Below are 26,713 nucleotides of genomic sequence, written 5' to 3'. Positions count from 1 at the left end.
CCGCTCGCCCGCCCTCCCGCCCTCCCTCCCCACGTGAGGGGGGCGAGTCACGCGATTTCCGGGAACCCGTCAGGAAGGGACATAAACAAAACAAACCCCGAAGCCGCATGGAGGGTCCGGGCCGGAGCGCGCGGGGCGGCGCCCCCTGCTGAGCCCCGGCCGCCCGGTGAGTGCGGGCCGCGGGGGGCGGCGGCGGCAGAGCCTGGCAGCGACCCCGGCCGGCAGCTGCGCCCCGGGGAGGCGGGAGGGCAGCGCGGGGGGCTGCGGGGCGCGCCGGGAAGGTGGGAGGGCAGCGCGGGGGTGGGGGGCTGCGGGGCGCCCCGGGGAGGCGGCTGCTGCCCCGCTGGAGGGGCGGTGGCGGGCGGAGGGCGTCCCGGCGGAGAGGAGGCGGTGTTAGCGTGTGCGCGCCGGGCAGGGGGCTGCGGGGCGCGGGAAGGGGTGTGTCTGCCCGGCTGCCGGGCGCCGAGGAGAAGAGGGCGGGGATGGTGCCCAGCGGACAGGAGGGGAGCGGAGCGGAGCGGCGGGAGCCCGCCGCCCCCTCCGCTCCCCTCGCTCCGCTGGGGGGTGTGGCTGCCGGTGCTGCGGGAGAGCAGCTGTGCGCGGGGGGTGCCCGGCGCCCGCCGGCTCCCAGAGCTGAGGTTGCGGACCCGGTGGCTCGGGGGGCAGCACCGATGTGGCTTGAGGGCGCGGTGAGAGGGGCTGCGGAGGGGCGCGGCAGGCCGCGCAGGGGACGGAGCGCGGGCTGAGCAGCGAGTTGTCAGCGTCCCCTCCACCCGTCGGGAGCGGCCCGTGCCTTTACAAGGAAAGTGAGTCTCGTAGCGAGCGCCAGGGAAACGAAAGCGCCGTCCTGCCGGGGGAGACCGGTCGTGCTGGTTGTGCGGGTGGAGAGGCTGCTCGGGTGCGCGGCGCCGGTGCGGTCGCCGCTGCCGCGCCGGGGTCGGGTGCAGAGGGGCTCGGCAGTTCCTGCGCTCTGTTGCTTTTCAGGCCCGTAGTCGCCTCCTCCGCTTTCGACCTGTTTGAATGCTCGGGACGGCCGGGGGTGACCCGTGGGCGTGGGGGGGTTCTCTGCCTGGGGCGTGCTGGTGTCCAGCGGGGCGGCTCCAGGCCGTAGCGAAGCCTGCGGGGCCAGAGGAGGTGGAGAGGGGTCCCGGGCCGGCGGGCGGTCTGCGAGGGGCTGGGCATGGGCGGCGGGAGGGACTGTCCCCGCTCCGGCACGGCGTTTTATGTAACTGACTGGGGCGAGGGGTTGTGGAGGTTCACCGGCGAAGGGTGAGCGGCAGCCCCGGCCGCTTGGGAACGGGGCTTCCCCCGGGCAGCTGGGGGTGCGCTCCGGGGGAGGCCGCGCCGGCCGCCCCTAGCCCTCGCGGGGGCCGCAGGGCGGGGGCTGCCTCCCGCGGGGCAGGGGAACCCTCCGCGCCCTTTCCGCCACACAGGGGCCGGGCAGGAGGCCGGCGCGGGCTCCCAGTGCCCCACAGACGGGCGGACGCGGCTCGGCTGCGCTCGGGGGGGTTCGGGGCCGCGGCCGGTCCCCTCCGGAGCGGCGGAAGGGGGTTTGTTTACATGTCGCCTCACCCTAGCTTGAAAGGACCGCTGGGCGGGTGAGCGGCGTGGGCGGCGGCGAATGGGAGCGCGCGTGGCTGAGGAGCGAGCCATTGAGCGGGCGGGGAGGGCGGGGCGGTAAGGTGGTGGCCGGGCTAGGCTGCGCTCCGCGCTGGCTGGCGGGGCGGCCATGTTGGCTGGGAGGTGTGTTAGTGGGTCAGGGGCGGGGGCGCGGTGTGGGCCGGGGCCGCCCGGGCCGGGCGAGAGCTGCCCTGCCGCTGCCCGCGGGAAGGACGGGGGCCGGAGCGGTGCCGCTGGCTGCGGAGGGTGCCCGCGGCCCCGTCCCCCCGGAGCGCTTTGCCTCAGGGCGTCTCTCCCTTCTGGGGGCCGGGCCACCGGGGTCCGCAGGCGCGGCCGAAACCGGCCGGCAGCCGGTGCACAGCCCGGGCGGGGTGGGCGGTGCCCGCACACAGGTGGTCCGGTTCCCCGCCCTCCGAGGGGAGGACGGGGCGCGTTCCCGCCTCCTGCGGTGAGCCAGTTCCCACAGACTTCACTTATGAAATGCCGATGCCTTCCCCGGGCCGCCTCGGGAGCTGCCTCCGGGTGTGCCTCTCCCCACACGGGTCTCGGACACCTCTCCGGGTCTGGACCAAGTTCACGCAGGCTTTGAGTCGGGGGCCGCTTGCCGAAAGCCCCTCGTCTCGCCAAGGACCGAAGTCTGAACTTTATTTCCCCTCCGTCCTGAAGGTCCACAGCTTGGACGTTATTTTATGTAACGGTGCCCGCGGTATCACTGCTATGCCCTAATCTCATCCCTGGGAGCTGGCAGTGGTTTAACGCAACCGTGCAGCATGGCGAGGCCAGCCTACAGTGTTTCTCGGGGCATCGTCTAATGTCACTGATCAGATATCAAAGATAATTTAATGACCAGAATTCACTGTGTCATGCTCCAGTATAAAACACATGCTCTTTTTCAGGCTTTTGTATGCAACAGGCTGAACAGTTTTAATCATTCAGCTATGCCAGCTGAAATGTTAACTTCTCGTTTAAAGTAAACATAATCTTTATGCTGTTGCCACTTGAGGGTAACTTGTTGAAATCATGTAATACATACCCTGCAAAACAGAATCAAGTTCTGATATTATCTTTCAAACACTTTAGAATGTTTTAAAGATGGTGATAAAAGGTTGGTTAGCCTTTGGCCTAAGGTCACTTAACCAAGTGGCTTCTAAGCATCCTTGTGGGGAGGGATTATTATTATTATTATTATTATTGCACGTATGTTTTCATAGTAAGAATTATAGAGGGGCAGACACAGGTGTTTCAGAAACTTAGTCCATTTTTATTGTTGGCAACTTAAATGAGAAGTCAGAATTCCTATAGGAAATATACTGGGTGATTGTTTTAGCAGGAAAAGTTTCTTGTAGAAATATCAATGCTCAGTGACAGTACTTTTTAGAGGCGTAAATAATAACTTGGAGACCTCATACAGTGCTTTGTAGCCAGTAGTTTACCTGAGTAAAGAAAGAGTTGTTCTGTGGTTGATGGGAGTATTAACTCCTAAGAGAAATCTGCAGCAGAGGCATCAAGCCGTTGAACATCCTTGCCATGTTTTTTTTTTTTAAATAATGAGAGCAGCAAAAGAGCTTTTTGAAGGACGAAGTTTTGAAGTCCCTTCAGCATTAGCAGGAATTAATTGGGAATAAATAGAAGCTTCTGTCCAACTAATAGACTGATAGTGTGGTATAAATAAGGGAATGCACTGGTTTAGATTCCCATGACTTGCATGTCCCTGCTGTGTGATTTGTGAAGCCTAATTAAATGATGTTTTAAAATAAAAGTTTGATAAGGATATTTGGCACTTCATAAGAAGTACTTGAAAGTTGGCATTGGCTTGAAAGTCAAGCCACAAGTTTTCTGAAAATCGTGGATTTTAAGGTTTAGACCTTGCTATAGTAATTTCCCTGATTGTATTATTATATTGGAAAAAAAAAAATCCTCCTCCTGTTTTTGAACTCTTATGCTGGTTTTTTTACTTTTTGGACTATTTTGACTGATGTGTTTTTCTGATTTGTTGCTGGCTTTTAAGTATGCTGTACTGATGACCCATTTCTAACAAAAGTATAATAAAACATAATTTTACAGTATGAAGAGTAGACTAGATTGTACCATTCCGTTCATCATAAGAGGGGTTTTTTTCTGGGAACTGTAGAATTAATTTTTTTTTTTTGCCCTGAAAGACTTTGCACTGTCAGAAAAATAATATAGAAAAAAAACATCATGTAGGGATGTAGAATATTGCTGGAGATTGTAAGCTAAATTGTTGTCTAGTTTTGCTTTTGTTTTCTGTCTTTGCTTTGGCTGCACTCTGCTTCAGGGGAAATCTGTGGCTCAAAAAAAATTTTGACTGTTAGTGTTACTGCTAATTCTCTTGTACAGACAACTCTCCTAACTCTACAGTGGTATTTTAATAAAAGTTTATGCAATTCATATTTTAACTATTAAAAGTTTTTTAAATGAATTGAAGTGTGTTAATATAGTTCTAAGTTTAACATGCTGTGTGTCTTACTCTTGGCACTGAAATAATAATAAAATCTCAGTCTTTGTTCCAGAATGTACAGAAAAGCTAGGAATATATTATTCTGGGCATAGCTGTTATAAAATACGTAGGTGCAATACGTATTTTGGTTGGTTTAAAAAAAAATCACTTTTTTTCTTCTGCCTCTTGCATTATGATCAGTTATTGGCATCTGCCTATTTGCTTACGCAGTCGTGCTGAAGTGAAATACCCCTCCAAAGCTGGGTAGCTGGCATTGATGTGTAGGGGGGTATTAATTCGAACAAAGAGCGTAGTGCTGTATTCTTTTTGGTAATTCATCAGCTCTTTTACCTGAGGTGGTGTGCGTGTGATTGGAGACCAGAGCTTCTGTTCAGTGGTATCACTTCCAGATCTTGAAGGCTGTCTGCTGTGGGCAAGTAGGATTAGAAAAGTAACATTGGGAGGGAAGGGAAGGTCAGCAGAGGAAAAGGAACAAAGGCAGTGAAGTAGCAGTTTCTCTCTCCTGAAGGGAAGAGGCTTAAAAGAAGTGAAACAGTCTTTATATCTTTAGTTCTTTCAAAAATGGCAATGCTCCATCAAACTTAGAATCTGGGTGTCTTAAGCAGCTGCTGTTTGCTCTCCAGGATACAGAAAACAAAGGGCATAATGTCTTAGATGCTTATGCTGGCATTTTAATACAAATACATCACTGAGAAGGTAGAGGGACTTGGCTTCTTTGGATGAGCAGGTGAATGAGGCTGCGGTGGGTGGAAGCAGAGGAAGACCTTTTACAGGAGTGTCTTTGCTCATCTGCTACAAAAAAAAATAATTAAAAAAAAAACACAAAAGAAAACTTAGTGTCTTTGTGGTGGGGGAGAAAAGTAAAAGAATTTTTTTTAAGCCTGGCTAATAATTGAAGAATCATGTAGAAAGAAATTAAAAAACCCAACAAGAACATTACAGTCAGAAACAAAACTAAGAAAAATATGTTTTGCGCTTGAAGACCACACTGAGCAGAGTATAATCTGTAATAGGAAACAAATTGGCACAAACTGTGGAAGGAAAAAAAGTTTTAAGAGAAGCGTAGGAGAACTTCTTGCATCTCTAACTGTAGTGCTCCATAAAATATCCAGATACAGCAAACACTGCATAGTACATAATGGTTCTTTTAAAATATGTGGCATAGTTTTTTGTGCATTCTCTGAAATTCCAAGTTCAGCATTTTGAATGTTTTAACCTGAGTTTGTAGGTTTAGTATTGACAGGCTCTCATGACATGCTATTTTTTTATCTGCATCAAAAATGTAACTTTGACAAACTGTGCTGTATGATGCATAGTCACCATCATGAAAAGTGTAATTGTTCATGTAATGTATTTATAACAGGCATTTAGCTGCTGTGATAATAAGCACTGTACAATCAACAAAATGGTATAGCGACGCTCTGTGTGCTTTTCAAATTGGACAAAATACACATCTGAATTGAGACCGAAATAGCAACTTTAGTTATAGCTACAGTACAAATGATTCATGCAGGTGACTGAGGAAGACTTTCAGAGTTGTCAATCTGAAAACTGGCAGTTTAGGTTTTTCTCTTATAGGGACTTCTTTGGAGATAATTTATTGTCGCAGAAGGGTGTTTTACTAGTCTAGGGAACTGGCATGTGCATGGTAACTGCCATGTGTCTCCTTAATGCTGCATGTTTTGAATTTAGGTCCTGCTGTCTGCCAATTTAACTGTACTGCTGCATCAGTAATGTCATGTAATAAGCCTGCCATTAGCTTGTTAGAAGTTCAGTCTTCCTGGTTCTCTTGGGACCACTATTAAACTATTTTAAATGTACGTATAAATGCAGAGCATTTTTATTAGGATTGGTCATTAGATCATTGAATTATTAACTCTACAGAACAGTTTTTGGTTACTTATTGATGACTGATGGGGATTTTAACCAATGTATATATGCATGCCTCCATCAGTACCCCAAATTCTTAAACATTAGATGACCATAGCAGTTCCTGAGATGTCTTGCCCTTCCTCATGCCCAAGTGAATGAGCGAGCCTTCTCCCAGGAGCAGGGGCGCAGCTCTGCACTGATGTGACTCAAGAATCTGCAGAAACAGAACCAACTCAGGGACTGGTTCCTTAATCACCTTAATCTGATTTAACTGCAGGCTGCTGCCAAAAGGAGTGGCGGCACCCTGCCTGGTGCCTCCGGCTTTGTATTCCACCTGCGGTTCAGTTGCTGTGAAGCAACTAGAGGATTTCACCTCTGTATCTCTGCATTTGGGAAGGGCTGATGTAAAGTGTTAATGAAAATTGTCCTGAAGTAGAAATTCCTGCTGTATTTATCTTCAGTAATTCTTAAACTGCTGTTCTTGAGCTCTGCCACAGATCTTTCAGTTCATTCAAATCTGTATTCATTATAGATAACCTAACAACTGTACTATTCTGTTCTAACTCGGTCTTGAGCTGAGACTGCCAATAATGATAAATTCTGTAAAAATGGGACTTCAGCTGTGGTCTACAAAGTTACTTTCCTTCACAGCGAGTTCAGATTTTAGATCTGTGCTCCCATATGTGTCATTGACTTCTACTATACATCTTAATTTGCCAGTTCATGAAAAAATACTGGTAGTTAAGTGTGAACACTGGGAGTCTTTTAATGAAGATCTTGATGATTCTGGAAAATTTAGAAAGCAGTTGGAAGTAGGTCTGCTTTGTTGGGAGCATGAAGCATGCCTAGATTGTGCAACTCCCTGAGGCAGTGTCTGTCTTCTTAGGGCCTCACTGTGTTTCTTCCCTCCATAGAACTACCAAGAAAAATCTTATTTTGTAGAATACTTTAATAGATCTTAATGGGGTTCAAATCACATTTAAATATTAATATTATAAATGTCAAGAATTAAATATAAAGAGAATTTGGGGAACAATTAGATTAGCCAATATACTGCTTTGACCTGGGAGGACATACACTGTCATTCTTAAATGGTGCTATAAGTTTATAGCTAAAAGATTACTCCAGTCTTTGGTAAAAGTATTTTGAACGTTAATGCCTGTCTTGAGGATTTGTAAATGATCCAAAAGCTCCCTGGTCCTGACACTTGGAAGCGTTGGTTGGTTGTTACTCAAACCAGTGTCAGTACAGATTAAGTTTCACCCCCCTTTCCTAGTTGTGTATGAAAGCCAGTGGAATGGCTTGAGGTACGTGTTCTAACAAAGAATAACCGGTAAAGAAGCAGCAAATGTCTCCTTTCTTTTCCATTTATATCATGCAGTGGCAGAACTTTGACAGTCTCCCATGTGAATGCAGATGGTAGTGGTGGTCTGGTGTTGACGTCAAAGAATTAATCTGATGTTCTGTTGAAAAAGACACCAATCTCTGCCCCTCTGTATGGAAAGAAATAAGATACTACTCAGGTGTAGATTGGTATTAAAGATGATATCCTTCTCGCCTCTTTCTTTGTGTATGAGAGCATAATTTATTTGTTTTAAAGAACAGGCCCTTTCTCCTAGATCAGGCCAGGGTGAAAAGTGAATTAGTCGTTCATGCCACTTTAACAGCCTAGGCAGAACTAGTTCTGCTGCGGTGTGGCCTTTGCTGGGTGAAGGGAGTCGGGGGTTGTTGAGGCACGTTGTCTTGGGACACAAACTTAACTTCACATATCACTTTAAGATAAGTAAAAAGAGTTCCCTGGAAGTTTTAGAGCAGAAAGAAAATTTTCTTGGAAGGAACTGGCTCTTATTTGACACAGGGCCCTTTGAGGGATGGCTTGCTTTGGCAGTGGTAGCATGGTTTTACTGAGAACTTGTCTATAACTGGACTTGTAATTGTTGTTAGATTGTAGCTGCTATTTGACAAGCAGTGTGTTTTGATAAGTAAAGACTTCTTTGCATAGTGTCTGTTTTTACCACAGTCTGATGGTATATGTGCTGAATATAACAAAATAGCTGAGACACTATCTGCAACTAGGAATGATTTTAAAATACATATATTTACGGGAATGCTGTCGTGCTGGTGGGAGGAGGGTTCTGAGTGTAGCTCTGCTGTAGGAGAACACTTTTACTTTATTATTTGTTTTTCAAAACAAGAGAATAAACATAGCCTGAGCAGATTCCATCAAAGTCTTACTTAGCAGCAATGCTGAGTGAAGAATTCTGCTCAAAGAAACAAATATATTTTAACTGATAATGCTGAAAAACTGTATAAGTATGATGGTTCAGTTTCTTGATTATGCTCCTCCAATGCTGTTTTTTCGTTAAAGAGACTTTTTATATAAGGGTAGGGATCTTGCAGACAAGCAAGACAGTAAGAAAGCAGCATCCTTGAAGACAATGTAGTTACATTAGATACTAAGGTTTGATACCATGGATTTTTTATTATTATTGTTTCTGATATAACATTGTTCTTTTTTACTTCCTGTTACTTATTTTATGAGTCTTTTGTCATTCTTTTAGTGTAGATATAGTTACTGGTGTTTGTGCTAAGGTGCTTGCTTTTCTACAGTGCAGTTTTTCCTTATGTTGTTAAAAAATGCAGGATTAAGCAGGATATGAGGCTCGGAAAAGTCTTTAGATATACATCTGAAGTAGCAGTGGGTCTATAGAAACTACTGAACTGGTAAAATTACTAATAGATAAATTGGACCAATTTCAACATGTGCCTTACTTGAAATTAATAGAGAAGATATTTTATTAGGCAGCTCTGAATTTGGCACAATTTTTAATTTGTGTTGTTGGGGAAGTCTGTCTCTTCCCTTCCTCTACTGCTGGACAGGGAGCATGCTTGCTGTAATCCCTCTACCACTAGATGTTGCTATATGAGTGATTGATATAATCTTGTCTGATGCTGGATGGATTAATCTCTTAAGAAAAGAGATACCGCTGAAACAGTATTACTGCCTATTCTGAAATTAGTATTTTGAGACGTTTGCCTGAGACATTTTTAGAATTTATTGGCTCTGTTATATTAGTCATAAAGATTGTTTCTCTCTTGTATACCCAGCAGTATGCTAGTCATTATTTCCAATTAGGCAGGCTTTTCTTTTCATATGTCTATAGAGCTTGTGGTCTCGGTAGCGAGGAAGAAGGCAACAAAATGTAACTCGGCCAAAAAGGTTTTTGCAGGAACTCTGTTCTGTAGCATCTGTGGCTTTTCATTCAATGAAAGATGACAGGGGAAGAAAATTGCTATACATTCCAGCATGAGGAATAATCACTTTTCAGGGGGAATTTTTGTCTTTACTTCACTTTGGCTGATTTTTAAGCACTGCCTTTTTGGTGAAGGATTACTTACCTCCTTGGGGGGTTGCTGTGTTTATTCTACACAGAAGCCTACAAATAGAAGAGCTCCATCAGGGTGAACTGAAGTTATCCTAAGGAAAAATTTCATTGCATGGATTGTGTAAACTCACTGAGACTGAAGTAAACCTGGAAAGGAATCTACAAGTGAACAAAACCAGAAGTTTGGAATTGGATTTGGGGAATCTGGGCTTGGAAATGCCTCAGGTAAGTCTGTTATGATATTTTTGCTTCTGTAAATAATTTTGCTTCCTTATTAAAAAAAAAAAAAAAACGCATTTAAGAGCAAATTTGGATGGCATCAGCACGGAGAATTTATAAGAGATTAAATGGTGTATATTTTTTAGGGTCCCAGTAGTGTCTATGGTGGAAGCTATGTTGCTGCTCTTGGTACTGTATTTGTTCACACAGCAAGATTCAGCAAAGTTGTCATCTTGATAAGGGTGGATGCCTGGAGAGCAGCCTTTTATTACTGCAGTGATTCACACATCAGCACACTGATTGACTTTCAGCAGTATGGTGTTTCTCCCTTCCCAACCCTCAGGGCGAGTGTGTCTAGAAGAGAAATAGAGGTCTGGAATTAAACATAGCAGAAAGCCTTGCTGCCCATTCCCTGCATGCCCAGTCATCCTGCATAATGTTTTTTTGTAAAGTTCCACTTCGTTCTCGAGGATGTAACACTCTTGATTTAGTTGTAATAAATTTTGCTTTTGTTACAATCTCAGGTCGAAGTTTTAAGTGTTCTAATGGTTCTAAGAACAGCCAACACTGCTTTAGTACAAAATGGTTTGTATTAGGGTGAAGGCCCTGCAAGCGTGTAGTGCCTATTGATACATATCTTGACAGTACTCGCTCTCCTCTTCTACAAATGCTAACATATCCCTAAACTTGGCAAACGCATGAGAATTTCAAATCAACAAACAAGAATGAATGAGCGATGCTCTTGCAGCTATATGATGAATACAGATGTGTCCTTTGATTAAAGAGCTGCATGTTGTTAGCTGCTCTTAAAGCATTCTCTCGGTCTGAGAAATGACGTGCTTATCTGTGTAGGTAAAAACCTTCCAGATGTAAGTATAGCACAAGTTCAGAAACTTGGATGAAATGGCAATACTCTTTATGTTTTGTTGAAGAAAAGACTAGGCCTTTTTATAGCATGCTTCAAATGTCAGTATCAATTTTGTTGTAGCCCAGTGTGAGTGGAATGGACCCTCCTTTTGGGGATGCCTTTCGGAGCCATGTGTTTTCAGAGCAGACTCTGATGAGCACGGATCTCTTGGCAAGCAGTTCAGATCCAGACTTCATGTATGAACTGGTAGGTCATCTTTCTGTGTGTGTACATAACCTCCTCTCCTTGACTAATACGCTGAGTTCATGTAGTAATAGAGGGGTATTTGTTCAAGAATGCTAGAAGATTATTCATTACTGCTAGCTACTGAGTAGGGAAGAGCCTAACTGCTTGTCCAGCAAATGTGATGCTTCCTCAATAGACGCTTGTTAAAGCTGGCCATCAGGAGAGGCTTGATATACAAGTCTCAAATAGAGCTGTGTTGACGTTATATAATGGTGCTTGAGACTCTTCCTTACAATCTTTTCTGCAAGAGCAGCTATATGCTACTTCACCCAAGCTGTGAATGCAGGGGAAGCAAAATAAAAGTTGACTCATGAGCTACTTATACTAGCATTCTTCTCCCCCCCCCCCCCCCCCCCCCCCCCCCCGTATCAAAGGAGAAAGGTAGCTGATCGTTGTTAATTGATCATGTTAGAATGAGGTTTTTCCAGGGACTGGTAAACTTGAGCATATTCTGTTAAGCACACACCAAAAATTGAACTAGGTTAATAGAGACTAGAACAGCTTGCCTGTGATGTCTTTCATATTTTAAATACATGGATATTGGTACTAGTCTAGTTCCTGATGACCAGATGAATTTGCAATAGCAGAAGAAGAATCCAGCGGCATTTGACTTGTATCTTTAGCAATCTCTTCAGAAGGATCTGCTGCTGAAGCACGGAAGCTGGACTTCATTCTGACCCTCAAAAGAAGCTTTTAGTTGGAAGTTGAGGTATCTTCATATGTTATCACTCTTACACTTCACTGGAATTAAGCTCACCATACTAGATTAAGTAGAGGACAGAGATGATTGATACTTTTTTTGTATTAATTTTTAACCTGTCGTTTTATGCACAGGACAGAGAAATGGACTATCAGCAAAGCTCCAGAGACAACTTACTTTCAATGGAGGACTGCAAAGACCTTGAGAACTTGGAGTCTTTTACGGACATCCTGGACAAAGAAGCTGCTCTCACCTCAAAGTGGGAGCAGTGGGACACCTACTGTGAAGACTTAACTAAGTACACTAAATTAACCAGCTGTGACATTTGGGGAACAAAAGAGGTGGATTACCTGGGCCTTGATGACTTTTCCAGCCCATACCAAGATGAAGAGGTGATAAGTAAAACACCGACACTGGCTCAGCTCAACAGTGAGGACTCCCAACCTGTTTCTGATTCACTCTATTACCCTGATTTGCTCTTTAGTGTAAAACAAAACCCTTTAAATTCTTTGTTACCGGGCAAAAAAATTGCAACCAGAGCAGCAGCCCCAGTCTGTTCCTCCAAGAACGTTCAGGCTGAGGCACCTTTGTCGGACTGTGTTCAGAAGGCAAGCAAACCTGCAACTCAGCCTGCTTCCAGTACACAAATCGTGGTGAAGACCAATGTGTACAATAATGACAAGGTGAACATTCATGTTGAATGTAAAGACTATGTTAAAAAGGCAAAAGTAAAGATCAATCCTTTACCACAGAGCAGACCTGTGCTGAGCCAGACACATGCTGATGCAGCCAAGGAAAACACCTGCTATTGTGGAGCTGTAGCAAAGAGACAAGAAAGAAAAGGAATAGAGTCCCTGCATAGTCACAGTACGCCTCCTATTTTGCCTTTTAAAGAGACTCAAGAACTGCTCCTCAGTCCACCCCAGGAAACCCCAGGACTTATTGTGGGGGAGAGCAGTCTTTCTGCCAGCACATCAGCATCAGATTCTTCACAGAAGAAAGAAGAGCACAACTATTCTCTTTTTGTAACAGACAGTTTGGGTGAACAGTCAGCCAAAGGAGACCCTGAGGAAGATGAGGATGATGAGGATGATATTGAAGATGAGGACCATGATGAAGGATTCGGCAGTGAGCATGAGCTGTCTGAAAATGATGATGAGGAAGAAGATTATGAGGATGATAAAGATGACGACATCAGTGATACTTTCTCAGAACCAGGTACCAGCAATGTTGGGCTTTGTTAACGTGGAGGTTAATGGATTTGTCTGCCAAGTAGGAAAGAATACTTTTGAATGCTTTGTAGTTACAGATGAGCAACGCTAATCTTAAATTATGAACTTTCATCCCAGATTTTCTAAGTGCTTTGCAAAATGTAATTAACAAAAACTATACAAGGTCTCTATTGCCCTGTTTGGAGAAAAACTGCATAAACTGTGATCATGTAACAAAAATAATAATAGAGAATACAGGAAATCTAGCTTGTAGCCTAAGGTCATAGAGCAACAACCTGCAATTGTTGTCGACTTCTTTTTGTGGCTTGATGATAGGATGTGCAGAGCTTTCTAGTGCTTCAGTAGGTTGCTGCTTTGAATTTATCCAGAGTTGTATCTTGATAGCTGGTATGAAATCATAGCCTGAGTGAAATAATTTCATAATTACTTAAGTCCTACTGTAGGTACAGTTTTCCACAGAATCCAAAGAATACCTACCACTGAAACTAATAGAACTGTTTCTTGGTGGTTTTCAGCAGTAACACTTAGTGGGTCTTCAAAGGATACTGAATTCCTCCCTTCTGCATGTAGAAATGGAGCCTTAACAACAGAAATAAGAACTAACCTTCATCTAGAAGGTAACAAAGCGGTAATGTTGTGTAAAAATAAAATCTGAAGGGAAAGGGACAGGACTGTAACCAAGTATCAGTTTCATTATAGAAAGTATAATAATCACATTTTATAAATGCTTTGTAGCAGAGTATAAGGATTAAGGTATTCAGACATTTGGCAATATGTAACTTTGGGGGAGAAAGTAGCTGAAATTTTGCCTTTTTAAAAACAGCAGCTTCCCTAAAGCTTGTCAGTGTTTGTCATAATGAACTCTCAGATTAAATTATTTTCTAAGTAGATTTCTTGAGTTGGCATTAAACTTGTTAAGTATTATGCCCTTTTTGTTACTTTTACATGTGCATAACACATTTTTATTAGCATTTTAAAACCTCTTCCTCCCTTCTTCTCAATTGAACTCCCTCTACTTTCTGGGGCTTTGAGTAGCTGTTACAGCTCTGTAATGATTGCTGTGCTCCACAGTGCTTTGCAGCCCACAGAGGCACGTTGCACAGAAAGCCTGGTAACTCTGAAAAAGAGATGTTGTATTAAAATGCTGGGATTTCAGTTGGTGGAATTACATTAACTGTTGGCTGTTTGTTCAAATTTTACTGACAAGCAATTGCTCTCGCCTTCTAAATACAACTACGTCGAGCAGTACAGTAACTGAGGAACTTGGCTTATACAAGCTTGCTAGAACTTTTAAGTGAATGAAGCCATTCACCTCGAGTATGGTGATATTAAAAGTTTCACCATATGTTTTGATTGTATTAGAAGGTAATGCCTCCAGGTATTTTAATTATGCCACTCTTGTACTTTGTGTTGCTTTTTTACATTTACAGTAAAGGTAAATACTATGGATAAAATTTCTAAAAATAGGCATGGCACAGGAAGATTTAACCTTCCATAATACTGAAACCAAAATCAGTTGATAAATTTAGAGTGAAGATGTAATTTACTGAAAGGATGAAACCTTACTAGTTATTGCTGACCCTCTGATGTATTTTATACGCAGTTTGCTTTTGTATATTTTTCTTCATGTATGTTTTTGGAATACATGAAATGTTTTCTTAACGTGTTAGTGTTGTCTGAGGAAATTCTTAGATATAGTGAACTTCAGGAACTTGGAGAAATAACTAAAAATGTGACTGGCTGTTGGGAAAGTTTGGGCAACAATGTTTTTATTATCACCATGATACAGATTTAGCAATTTTGGTCACCTGCAAAGGTAATTTATTACGGGAATTATCAGCCCAGGCCTTCTCTAGCACAACTTTTTTTGCTATTACCAGTATATTTTACCTGTCTCATTTAATAGAAGTATTTGTAAATGACTGCTTCTCCCATCAAGTAGTCAAGAGATTCCAGAAATGGGAGATGCAACAACTGACTCAGTTTTCAGTAGCACTGGAGAAAAAATAGCCGAAAGGGAAAAGCGCTTGTAGAGATAAGGAGATTGTTTTAAGTTGCATTGCATCTATTCTGAGCACCTGGACCATCAGCTGGGGGAAAGACTCATAAATGGTTTGACAGAAGTCAGTGTGATTACATGGTAAAGAGAAGGGTTTTTCTGGTTTTGTCTTGGTGGGGCTATGTTTTGCTTTTAATCTGGTAAGATGCAGAAGTCATGTCTATCCTGTTCTCTGTTTTACTTAATTTAACCTTGGTGAATTTAAACCTAAAACCATAGTAAGGGATGTGAACAAAGATTTTTAGGAGGGACTTGTGAAGGGCTTGAAAGGTAAATACAAGAACCCTTTCAGATTTCTTAGAAGCCCGCCAAAGAGAGACTGCTGTATGATCTTTGCTAAGAGGAGAATTCAAGGGAGATGAATACGGTGCAGAAAAGCTGAACAGATTTGTTGCACTCCTGTATGTTATGGGCTAGGTTAGGACATTGTGCACTAGATTATTCTATGTAACTTTAAAATTATAGCAGGTCAATGTTAGAGTTGCAAGGCAGGATACATTAAGTCAACATAATTTAAGTTGGTAACTTAATTATAGTTTAAATAAGCAAACAGGAAGTCTTGATTTTAACCTTGTACATTTGTACACATCAGCTCTTAAACAGATTTGTTTTCATCAGTTGGCTTAATTCTGTGTCATCGTGAGGATGGGCTAAATTTATACATATCTATATAATGACTTACATAGCTTGACATGTTTTTTCAAGTGGAAAGTAAGTAGGTTTTTTAAGAGTATTTTGATACTTATGTCAAACAGCATTTGGGTAAAAGAGAAGTACAGTTAAAAATATTTATGGTATTTTAAACTATTTAATGTAAATTGTCCTAATCATTTTGGCTATACAAGAAAAATGTTTTATAAAGCATGTTTCATTGTTTGATTTGCCTTTAAAATACTGTCTTTTTAATAACTAGAGAATCAAAGTAAATTAGTTGATGAAATGATTAGAAACAGAACTTTAGAACTGATTTCATCCTTCTGCACACCTAACTTTTATTCATACTTTGGGTTATGAGGTGAGAGTCGGACCAAAGCAAGAAAGTTTGTTTTTCCTCTTTCAAATGGTTTTTCAAGTGCAAACAGACTAATTGAATGGACTGTTTTAAAAAGAAGAAAGTATTCTTTGTGCTACTGGTAAAAGATGAGGCAGAACTCAAGCATATGGCGTCAAGGCTTGTTAGGCTTACAGTCGGTTCAGTGGTTGGCTTTTCTTTAAGCTTCATCAGTGTACGTGATGTTTTGAAATGCATTCTTTTTTAAGTAAATGTAAACTATAATACAGTGTTCTAGTACAAAAGGCGATGCAGTGGTTTGGGTTTTTTTAACCTTAGTACAGGTTGTCTTTATTTTCTAAAGCATACCTAGGATTTTAAAAACTGTGGTTTGTGTTTACATAATTATTGTATAAATATTTATGCAATGTGGATAGTGGCATTACAGTTTCCATGTACTTCACAAACAGCTCATCGTATCAAGTGCATCATAATATACCTCTAAAATACTGTGTAGCTTTACTGTGGATCATTTCTCTTCATCCCACTAAAGAGGTGAGGAAGAGATTGAAAAGTGTCCAGGTCCCTTCAATTTAGATGGTCTTTTCTTATGGTCATTGTCCTGATAACAGAGCCACCTTCCTCTAGCTAATAGAGATGGGTGGTTTGATTTATTTCCCAAAGGTATTCAAACTCAAGGAAGAGCAGTTGGACTCAATGATCCTAATGGGTCCCTTCCAACTCAGAATATTCTATGATTGAATAATTTTGCTTTCTTTATTAGTGTTTTGCTAATCCATCTTTATTATCTGCTTCCTTTTCCATGCTTTTTGATTAGAGATTGAAATGTGGAGGCAAGTTAGGATTATGCTCCTGCAAATTCATGGAGAAAATTGTAAGGATGGGAGAACACTCTCCAACAGCTGTTGTCTGTACTCTGTAGTGGTGGGATTGTGGAGGAGAAGAGCAATAGAGCCTAAGGGGTCAGAGAACATAAAGGGGCTTTCAGTGCATAAATAATTTGTCTCTTTTCCACTAATGAAGGACCATCACTGGCTCAATGTCTAACCCTGGATTTAAGGCAAGTACCCAGTAGTAGTTGACGCTGAAAACCAAGTCTATTAGATAATGTAGAACAGGCCTGGTCTGTTATTTTGCTCTTAACTTGAATACTCAGTCCACCGTTAAAGGACTAGAAGCAGTTTTGTCAACATTATATAAACAATGCAATGCATCGTTTTAGGGTATGAAAATGATTCTGTGGAGGATTTAAAAGAAATGACTGCAATATCCTCTCGGAAAAGAGGCAAGCGAAGATACTTCTGGGAGTACAGTGAGCAACTAACACCATCACAACAAGAAAGAATGCTGAGGCCATCTGAGTGGAATCGAGATACGTTACCAAGTAATATGTATCAGAAGAATGGTCTCCATCATGGTAAGAATAGAGTCCTACTTACAAGTGAATGTCTTTCGTTCTGACACCTTCAGTGGCCAAACTTCCATACTTGCAAGTGCTGAGAAGTTGTGTTTTGGCCATGAAAATAAATAATTAAAACACTGCAAGTCTGTTGCTCAATTAGCAGAGTTCTGCACAGTGTCCAAGGAAGGCACAGTGAACATACAGTAGTAACTTTCAGTGTGGTTTCTTCCAGAGGAAGGTGGATGAATTGAGAATTGTAACTTCCAAGGGCTTTCAGTGCAAACCCCAAGAGTTCGAAATTTTCTCAGAGCTATACTGTAAACATATTGGATGGATCACTTGACTGATATTTGCTCCTTGTAGCTGTTAGTTTCAGTCTTGCTTGTGTTAGAAGTAAGCTGGAAGTGATCTGAGATGCAAAGTTCACGTTAATTGCAGTATGAACTAAAGGACAAGCAATAAGGCGTAACTGTCTGGTTTTGCTCCTCCCTACTTGTTTCTCCCACCTATGTGAATGCAGCACAGTGAAGCAGTTACTCTTCTGTGAATAAACTATTTCTTTAAAATAGCCTCTTAGAAAATTAAAGCAATTGGTCTAATAACTGTGTTTTATTCCTGTAATGTTTTGATTAGCCACTTGCTGTACTGCACACATGACTAACATCACCCAGAACAAACCACTCTTAGGAGTAATGTTTGGTTTTTTGTCACAGGACCTCTTTGGTAGGCTGCTCCATTTGATTTTGGCTTTGAAGGAGAAAATGAAATCAGCTTCCCTGGTTGTAATGTTAACATTCCTTACAGTTGAAAATTACTATCTTTAACGTGGCAGTTTACCTTCTGTTAAGCCAAAAATTTTTTTTTTTCTTGTTGTTACTTGTAGATTTATTCAGGGAAGAAAACATTGGTTTTTTAATCTCCTTAGTTTTTATATGCTTATTTATCTTGTAGTGAAATATCAGTACCTAAAGTCCCTGTCACTGCTCCTTCTTATGAAGGCTTATATCTGTACTTGTTACTAAACAACAAATAACCAAATGTGCCTTGAGCGTGACCTTTAAGTCAGGTGTGTATGTAAGGGATTTGTAGGATCAAACACTACTTAACATCCAGAAGCTACAGAATATAACACATGCAGGATTTTTTTATTTTCACATACAGACGTGTACCAAGGTCGTCATCTACTACCTCAGATAAATCATGCTAAATTATCAGCTCTCTTAATATGTATTTCTGGAGTAGGTTATGTTAGTTTTATTAACATTTTCTTGCAAGTGTCTGTAACAACTGGCATTTTTCATATAACTCTAGAAAAAGACACATAACAGTGGTAGAGGATCTTAAGGAATAAAGATTTTGTCTTGAATATGTGTATTTCCTGAGGAAAACCAGATTTTAAATAGCTTCAAATACATATAAAAGGGTTGACTAGCCTTTATGTGGATCACTTAAGCTCAGTATCACTGAAGATCATTTCAGTACCAGGCCTCGACACTCTTTCTTAAAACACAACTTTAGCATTAAGATAATTTAGGAATTTAATCAACTTGAGTGTGCAAGAGGTTATATTCGCTGAACACTTGAGTTAGCAAGTTACAGTTGGGGCAAAACAACTGGGTTCGAATTTGTGACATACATTTTTCAGCACAGTTGTGTGTATACTGTCTATCACATCGAGTAGCCTGGCCAGCAGTATTTGCTCTTATCTGATCTGGATATAATGTGAATTGTACAAAGCAGTTTGTCTGGAAATACTCTTTCTATTGTGAAAGGCCGTAGGGATCACATCATTCCAGTCCATTCTCTTGTAATGAACAAAGGAACTTAAACTGCACCCAAAAAAATACATATTTAAGAATGTTTTTTCACAGGTTTGTGTACGTATTGTGTCACTTCCCAACCCAATTTTCTGCATATTTAAAACAGGAAAATATGCAGCAAAGAAGTCACGGAGGACTGATGTAGAAGACCTGACTCCCAACCCCAGAAAGCTTCTACAGATTGGTAATGAACTGAGGAAGCTGAATAAGGTGATCAGTGACCTGACACCAGTCAGTGAACTTCCCTTAACTGCCAGACCGAGGTCAAGAAAAGAAAAGAACAAGCTGGCTTCCAGGTATATATTAGATAATGCTACATGGATGAGTAAATTTGGATTACTACAACTGTACGATTAAGATCTAACTAATTTTTGCCTCAAGAGATCCTGCTTCTGCAATGGGCTAATTACCAGTTTATGGAAAAGCAGGGCAACTGGCACTTTGGAGATGTAGTTTGCCTGTTCCCTAGATAACGATGTTTTTCCACTGGAAGCTGGCTTACTTAGCTTCAGGGCAAATGATTGACAGTGATAAAATCCCTAAGTGTGAAATACAGGTAGCAGGGTGCTTTCAGCGAAGGTGAGTGAGTAGATAGATGATTTTGTACACCACAGCTCTGGGAGTATTGGTTAATAAGTTCGTGTGGCAAACAAACAGATGCTCTTAGTATTCTGGAATTTTTGTTAGTGTTCTAATTCTTCCCCTCTTCTTACTATAGGGCTTGTAGACTAAAAAAGAAAGCCCAGTATGAAGCCAATAAAGTAAAACTCTGGGGTCTCAACACGGAATATGGTAAATACAACTCTTCACATCTTAATTTTTCTTTTGTTCAGACAAGTCTGTGTTTTGCACCATCATGTAACCTGAGTCATACCTGGCAGTTTATAGAGAAAACAGGGTTGGTACAAACCCAACAATTTTGTTGGCACAAAAACAGTCCACTCCATAAAGTGTATGTAAATTGGGTTACCTGCAGTGTTGAGCTACTTTACCGATGTAAATTATGTAAATGTATGTAATGTAAATATTTTTGAAAATATGTTTACAGATGTAAACTCTTACATGTTAATTTTACAATAAGTGTGATGTGACACCTTTGACACTTACAGATAACAGTGTGTGGACAACTGTGGATCTCTCTTGCTCCGGGGGAATGTGCTGTAAATGTAATTCAGGTTTTTTTCTTTGCAGATAACTTACTATTTGTGATCAACTCCATTAAACAAGAAATAGTTAATCGGGTGCAGGTACCTAAAGATGATAGAGGAGTCAACATGGAACAAATGTTGAACGTACTTATTAAAGACACTCTTGGTAAGCAGTAAACTTAATGTATTTGCATGTATGTGAAGAGACATAGAATCTATGAGATGTTAGATTGCAAACAATTTCTGGAATAGAGAAAAGAAAGAAGCACTTCCTAATTTCAGTTGTCTGTGCCTTTTAGTTAGTTACTAACCAAAGTGTTCATTGGCTTTGTATTACTTACAGGAATGTACAAATACATGCAATGAATATAACCTTACAGCATGTTTTCTTACCCTCCCTTTTTAGGACTACCTGTAGCCGGACAGACATCAGAATTTGTGAATCAAGTTTTAGAGAAGACTGCAGAGGGAGACCCCACCGGTGGCCTTGTAGGGCTACGAATACCAATGTCAAAAGTTTAAGACATGACTTCAGCTGTTCTCATCGGTCAGATTCTACCTGTGTTGTCAAGTACTTCATTGTAAATTGCATTCTGGTCTGCATGTCAGTTTAGCATTATGTAAACACTTAAAATTAGGTTCCATTGTTTTTAAATAACAATGTAGTAAAACCAATCAAGGCATGATATAAAATGCTTAATAGCATTTTTGGAGCATAAACCAGATAGTTTCAAAGCTGCTTTAAGCTTAAATACAGAGATGAGGATTCTTTTTAAAATTAAGTTATCTAGGACCAGAATATATCACTTTTGTTTTAGAAGCAAAAACATGGTTTTGCTAGTAAAAATTCTTAGTGTATGCCAGACATTGTGACAGGTTTATGCTCCAAGTAAAATAAGAGGAAGCTTTTTTTTTTGTAAAGCTGTCAATTTAGGGCGTTTTTTGTTCTTTTTGGTTGTTTTTTTTTTTTAATAATTGGATTTTCTTTCGTTCTTAAAAAACAGTGAGCTTTCTTTGCAACCATTAACTTGTACATAGCACACCTGGCATTAGAGCTAGTGTGCCATATAAGACTTTAATTTTCTGAGCTTAATATAGTATTTAAATGTCTGTGCAAGCAAGAGAAAAAAAGTATATTCTTTGTGCCTTGTATTTTGGGGGGAGAGCTATCAGTCTAAGCTGGTAAAGTTTTGTATGAAGAAAACCCCGAGGGGAAAAACCAAGATGTATAGATGGTAAGATTATAGGTTTTAATGTATTTGTTCCAGCTCTTAAAATTTTTGAATGTATATAGGAATATGTTGAAAATGTAGATATATGCCACAGAGTCTATGTATTGTATAAAAGATGGCTCTAGAAAACTCAATTTCGGTACTTTGGCCGGAAGAAAACAAATACTTGCACATTAATGCGATTGTTTATTTTTGTACCAAAGACAAATGCAACTGATATGGCGAACTGCCAGTCTAAGTAAAGTTTTGCACAGCTTATATGATACTGTACTGAATGTAAAAATAAATGAAAAAAGAAAAAAAATTAAAGGTCAGGGTTAGGGATCTTACTGAACTGTGAATTTTTTTGTTTGGGTCCAATTATCTACAGAAGGAGCATTCATACATAACAATATTATTTTGCTGTTCTTGTAGTTCGCTTCCATGGTAGATAAGTTGGTGGCCGTCTCGGAGTCTTTAAATCTTTTTTCTCTGCACTTACTGTAGGAGATTTTAATATATTTGGATTTTAGTAAGCTATTGGTAAAATAGTTTTCAACTTTGAGAATTTAAAAAAAAAATATTTAGTTTGTTGTAGTATACTTCCACCAAACAACAAAAATAAAATTATTTTTATTGTAATTTGTATATATGTAAAGAGAAAGAAGAGCTACAAATATCTAATTCCTTAGTTGCCACTTTTCCAGTTGATGTATTATTATGCATGTGATGTTTCCAAGGATCAACACAGGCTTCAAACAAAACAAAAAATTTATAGACTTTTATATTTTTGTACAGGTATTTCGAAACTAGCTTCTTCAAACTTATATGTGACTTATTCTTGTTAATTCAGTAGTTTCTATGATTGAGGAATATTAACACACAGTTCTTATTTGCTCTTCTGCTAATAAGAGTTGGCTTTGTAGTCAGTGTTAACGTACAGATTAAAAGCTTTAGCCTTTGATGAGAAAGTCCTTTATCTCAAGGCAAGATCATTCTCTGGTTTCATGGACCCCCCCCTTTTCCTCCCTGTTCTTTCTCTCCCTATTTAAAGATGACACAACACTGTTTACTGAAAATAGAAATACCAAATATTTTCAAATGTAGCTGCTTAAAAAAAATGCAAAAGTCCATGAAGGCTTTCTCCCCACTCCCTTTGGGGAATTTCTCCACTTCTAGTTTGTCTAAGTTTGTTTGTACTGTGATTCCTTTTTGTTTATAAGTAGATTATTTTTATATCCAAGCTTGTACTATTAAAAAAAGTCTGAATCAGTAATACTGCAGTAAGAGTGGCCGATGAAGGTGGCAGTCCTGCCACATACTTGTGAGTGTGCACACAGCTTACTTTGTATCTAAATATTTTGGAAGACTCAAAAGGGAGGAGGAGGCCAAAATACCACTACTGAGCTGTACAGAAAGTCTTTCCTACCAGAGACTGAACAAATACCCAGGGCAATTTAGGCAAAACTTTGTAAATCCACTTAAGACTTGCAAAATCTGAGTGGAATGTGGGTGTTTTTGTTTCGGGTGTTTTTGTTGTTGTTGTTGTTGTTAGGGTGAGGTGAGAGTTGGCTGCTGCTTTACACAGTGGGTCAGATGTATTCCTATTGTAATTATTGCCGATGTTGCAGTTATTCCGGAGATGCATACGGCCCATAAAACCCCGACAAAGAATGTCTCTTGTGAAGTTAAGGCCATGTCTGTACCAAGATTTGAATACTGTTGTTCCTTTCTGATGAATGGTGTTAATGCGCTGCTCAGATACGAGAGGTCCTTACGCTATATCCAAACTGTGTAGACAAGGCAGCATTTCTAAACATTAAGAGAGCAGTTTTCAATCAGGTAAAAACTTCTGTGACAAATTTAAACTGACAAAGTATTAAAAAGCCCCTTTTTTACTGCTCAGAAATACTGGGCAGATAGAACTTTATAGCTTTTTATTTTTGTCTGAAAACCAGAATATGATTTTGGTCTAGCATTTCAAAGTAGACTTTGAATCTTTAGTGAATTCCATACCCTTGCATTTCAGTGTTTTCTATGTATTATTTTAAGTTAAAGCTTTTAAATAGTTGAGCTTTTTAATGTTGACACTTTATTTTGTACCTATTTATATGTATGTGTATCTTAGAAAAGCACTTTGTTTAAAAAAAAAAAAAAAAAAGAAACTGCATTTTATATGATTCCTGCCACTTGCTGCTAACTCTGGGCTGGTCAGAATGCTGCAGCGATACTTGATATAAATAAAACCTGGCAGTAAAATGTAGAGTAAAGATAAGACCTTTTGCTGGTTTAACTTTATCATAAAGGTGACATAGGCAAGCTGTGCAGCTTTACATTTTAACCAGGGGACTCTGTGGCATTTAAACCGTCTAGAAATGGTTGTACTTTAATGCCAGTAACAATCTGCTTCCTCTAGTGTCATTAAAATATATACATTTAGTGTATACTTATCACAAACAAAAATCTTATAAGGGTATAAAAACCAACAAATGTACATGTTCTGTTTTTTGGCAATTGTGGCATGCATTTTTGGATGATCTTTAGAGAAGACCATTTTCTAAAGATTTTCAGTGTTCATACATGGTATGTGGATCTTAATGAAGTCCTGGATTTTTTTGTTTGTTTTTGAGTGTAGGCATTGTGAATATTCACTTTTAATCCTATATCCAAAAACAGTTATACATTTTTTGATTTAATACAAACAAAAGCTCTTCCTTTTTCTGATACACTGGATTCTCTAGAATTTGTTTCCATATTAAAAGCATGCTGTCATAACTGCTCTTGTTGAGATCTCGTCAGTCTGAACTTAGGTGCCACACTTTGAATCGATGGACTGCTTGTTCTACTGTACCATGTATGATTCGCGTCCTTTCCTACTTCCTTCATGACAGATGATGATGTGGCTTTATATTGTGCCTTACTTGTACATCTAGAACTAAATGTTTTTCATTCCCTCTGAACTCTTCAAACTTAACCCTTCTGGAATTGAATCAGAACTGATAAAAGCATCCTGAAGAAAGTCTGGATAGATCTGATTTCAGTTTTTCTCAATAGTAGTCCTTTCGTATTTATATGGAAGACCAGTTTTTGAATGGCCTTGCAAAATGCAGGGGTGCTCATGAAGGGTGTTTTTAGCCCTAAACCCCTTTTGCTAATGCTTCCTTTTATGGTTTATTGAACACATTTACTGATACTTGGTGAGTACTTTTTTTTAGATGAGAGAGACTTACTACTAAAGCTATGTTTACGTGTGGATTGGCTGGATTTTCTTATCATACCAGTTGAAATCATTGTGATTTAATGAAGTTGCATTGCTGTAAAGCTGATGTGAGAGTCAGGCTCAGCTGTGTTCAGTTCCTAATTCTTTATAGATAGACTTTTTTCCATACTAAGAGGGCCAGGAAAGAGTTCTTGTTTTTTTTAAAAAAAAAAAAAAAACCAACCAACCAAAAACCCCCTAAAATGGATGAAGGGTCTTTTAACTAACCTGAAAGCAACCAGACACTTCTGAAATACAGTGGTGTCAGTTTTGATTTTATTTTAAAAAGATCCCCCTTCTAATACTTATCCGATATTTGCCTTCATTAGTAAAACAGTTAGCTTATTCACAAAATATAAAGACTGGATGTGCTTTTCTTTTCCATAAATCATTTAAACATAGCTATTTTTTTAAAGCTCTAAAAGGCTTTATCAGGAGAATTTCAAAGGGTTGTATACAAATTGCCTTCAGCAGAAATAGCAAATGCAATTCCGTTCCTCAAACGTGCTTGCTAGTCTTCCTGAAATTCTGTTGAGGCATAACCCAATTATGTACCGTGAATGTTAGGATCTGTATTTGGCCTTGAGACCTGAATTTCAAGAATGCATCTAATCATGATTTTATTTTCTTTTTAAGTTGGAGCCTTCAGTTGGAATCATCTAGTTGAGTGTGCCACTAGATGTGGTCTTGGCTTATTGACACAGCCTTGCACACAGCTGAGGTTTGTTTTGTTTACCCCAGGGATCATGTGAAGTACATTTCAAACAGTTACTGCTTCAGTGACTGGTTCTTCTTGTAACTGTATTAAGGGCATTAGTATGTTGAGAAAACACCACTCTTGAGTATCTCCCAATATAAATTGGGATTCTTCAATGTCATTAATGAAAGATGGCACTTTTAGGTTATATCTTCTTTGCAGCATACAAAAATGTCTCTATCTTTCTACAATTTACATTTCACAATATGCCATGTTTTTTCCCCCCAATGCTTCTAGCATGATAAGAAGGTGTGTGTGCACACTGAATTATAATCCTCAGCCTCTTAGACATTCATGAACTTCCACAAGAGCAAATACTGACTATGCATTTATTGTCTTTCTAATGAGCTGTGGAGCTAAAAGTGGAGCCAGAGCTATTTTAAGCACACTTTTTTTTTTTCCCCTAAAAAAAATAAAACGCCAAACTTTTTAGATAAGAAAAACTCTGAACACTGATGTTAAGAATATTTTGTAGTTGGGTATCTGTGTAAGTCAAATTTGGGTGAGTTAACTAGCTACTGTAAGGAAAACTTCTGGATTGGATTTGGTATTGGCAAAAGCACACCCTGCCCTATCAAAATCTTCTGATTAAGAAACAGAACCTAGTAGTAGCACTTAATTTTATTAATCTTTCTTACAATGATGGGTATTCATACATTCTCATTTGAATCATCTCTCCTCCCAGAATATTATGTCCAAGTAAAACATATTGCTCAGTATTTGTGGTTGGGTGAACTCTTAAGGCTGATGGCACATGCAGATGTAGGTGGTTGATGGGCAAAAAAAAAAAAAGCATTTTAAACAGAACATGGCATCCTGTTCTATGCTTGGGGTCATGATTGTAATGCTGTCCTTGATATTCTATAATCAACTTCCAACTGGAGCTCAGAAAAACTTACTGAAAGTCTTGTCTCTGTTAGAAAATAAATTTACCTTGTTAAAGCATGATCTGTTAAGAGTTGCAATGTTTAATGTTGGTTAATAGTTGTGCAGTTTTTATTTTTTTGAAAAGAGGCACAATTAAACTATTGACTTTGTTTACTCTGTCACCCTGGATCCCTAGCACTTCTATTCAGATACAAATTCATCAATGTATGCAACATCCTTTGTAATTTAAAATAAAAATTGTGGAGGAAATACTGTCTGGAATCATTGTATGTGCGGAGTGATATTGAATGGCGTGTGCTCCCTTGAAGTAAATGCCCTCGGTCTCCTGGTATTGTCAGTAGCTTTCCTTTGGAAAGGATCATAGCTAGGTAAGGAAATAACTTGTTTTCCCCCCCTGCTCAGCACTCACACTGACAGCTGCCTCACAAGGCTGCTGGGTCAGCATGGTGGGACCATCAGGAGAACCTGGACTGCAGCCCACTGAGTCTGTTGACTG

The 26,713-nt window shown here is 40.4% G+C and overlaps 1 protein-coding gene across 5 annotated transcripts; it reads left to right on the top strand.

The window, feature by feature from the left end:
• Positions 1 to 51: 51 nt before the first annotated feature.
• On the top strand, positions 52 to 25,747 carry CREBRF (CREB3 regulatory factor). 5 transcript variants are annotated; one of them, XM_072873776.1, is made up of 10 exons: positions 52 to 166; positions 9,405 to 9,582; positions 10,565 to 10,690; positions 11,564 to 12,647; positions 13,177 to 13,278; positions 16,955 to 17,149; positions 19,061 to 19,250; positions 19,673 to 19,746; positions 20,146 to 20,268; positions 20,509 to 25,747. In XM_072873776.1, exons 2-10 carry the CDS (start codon positions 9,574 to 9,576, stop codon positions 20,622 to 20,624), a joined length of 2,019 nt encoding a protein of 672 aa, XP_072729877.1. In that variant the 5' UTR covers positions 52 to 166; positions 9,405 to 9,573; the 3' UTR covers positions 20,625 to 25,747. The 5 variants fall into 5 exon arrangements, with proteins under 5 accessions (XP_072729877.1, XP_072729879.1, XP_072729881.1 ...); XM_072873777.1 differs by lacking the exon at positions 52 to 166 and adding an exon at positions 650 to 806; XM_072873778.1 differs by lacking the exon at positions 13,177 to 13,278.
• The last annotated feature ends 966 nt before the right edge of the window (positions 25,748 to 26,713 follow it).

The sequence above is a fragment of the Ciconia boyciana genome, chromosome 9 (genome assembly GCF_034638445.1).
Source record: "Ciconia boyciana chromosome 9, ASM3463844v1, whole genome shotgun sequence".
NCBI lineage: Eukaryota > Metazoa > Chordata > Aves > Ciconiiformes > Ciconiidae > Ciconia > Ciconia boyciana.
The sequence above is the reverse complement of the archived record's forward strand: the minus strand, read 5'-3'. Positions and strand labels throughout refer to the sequence as shown.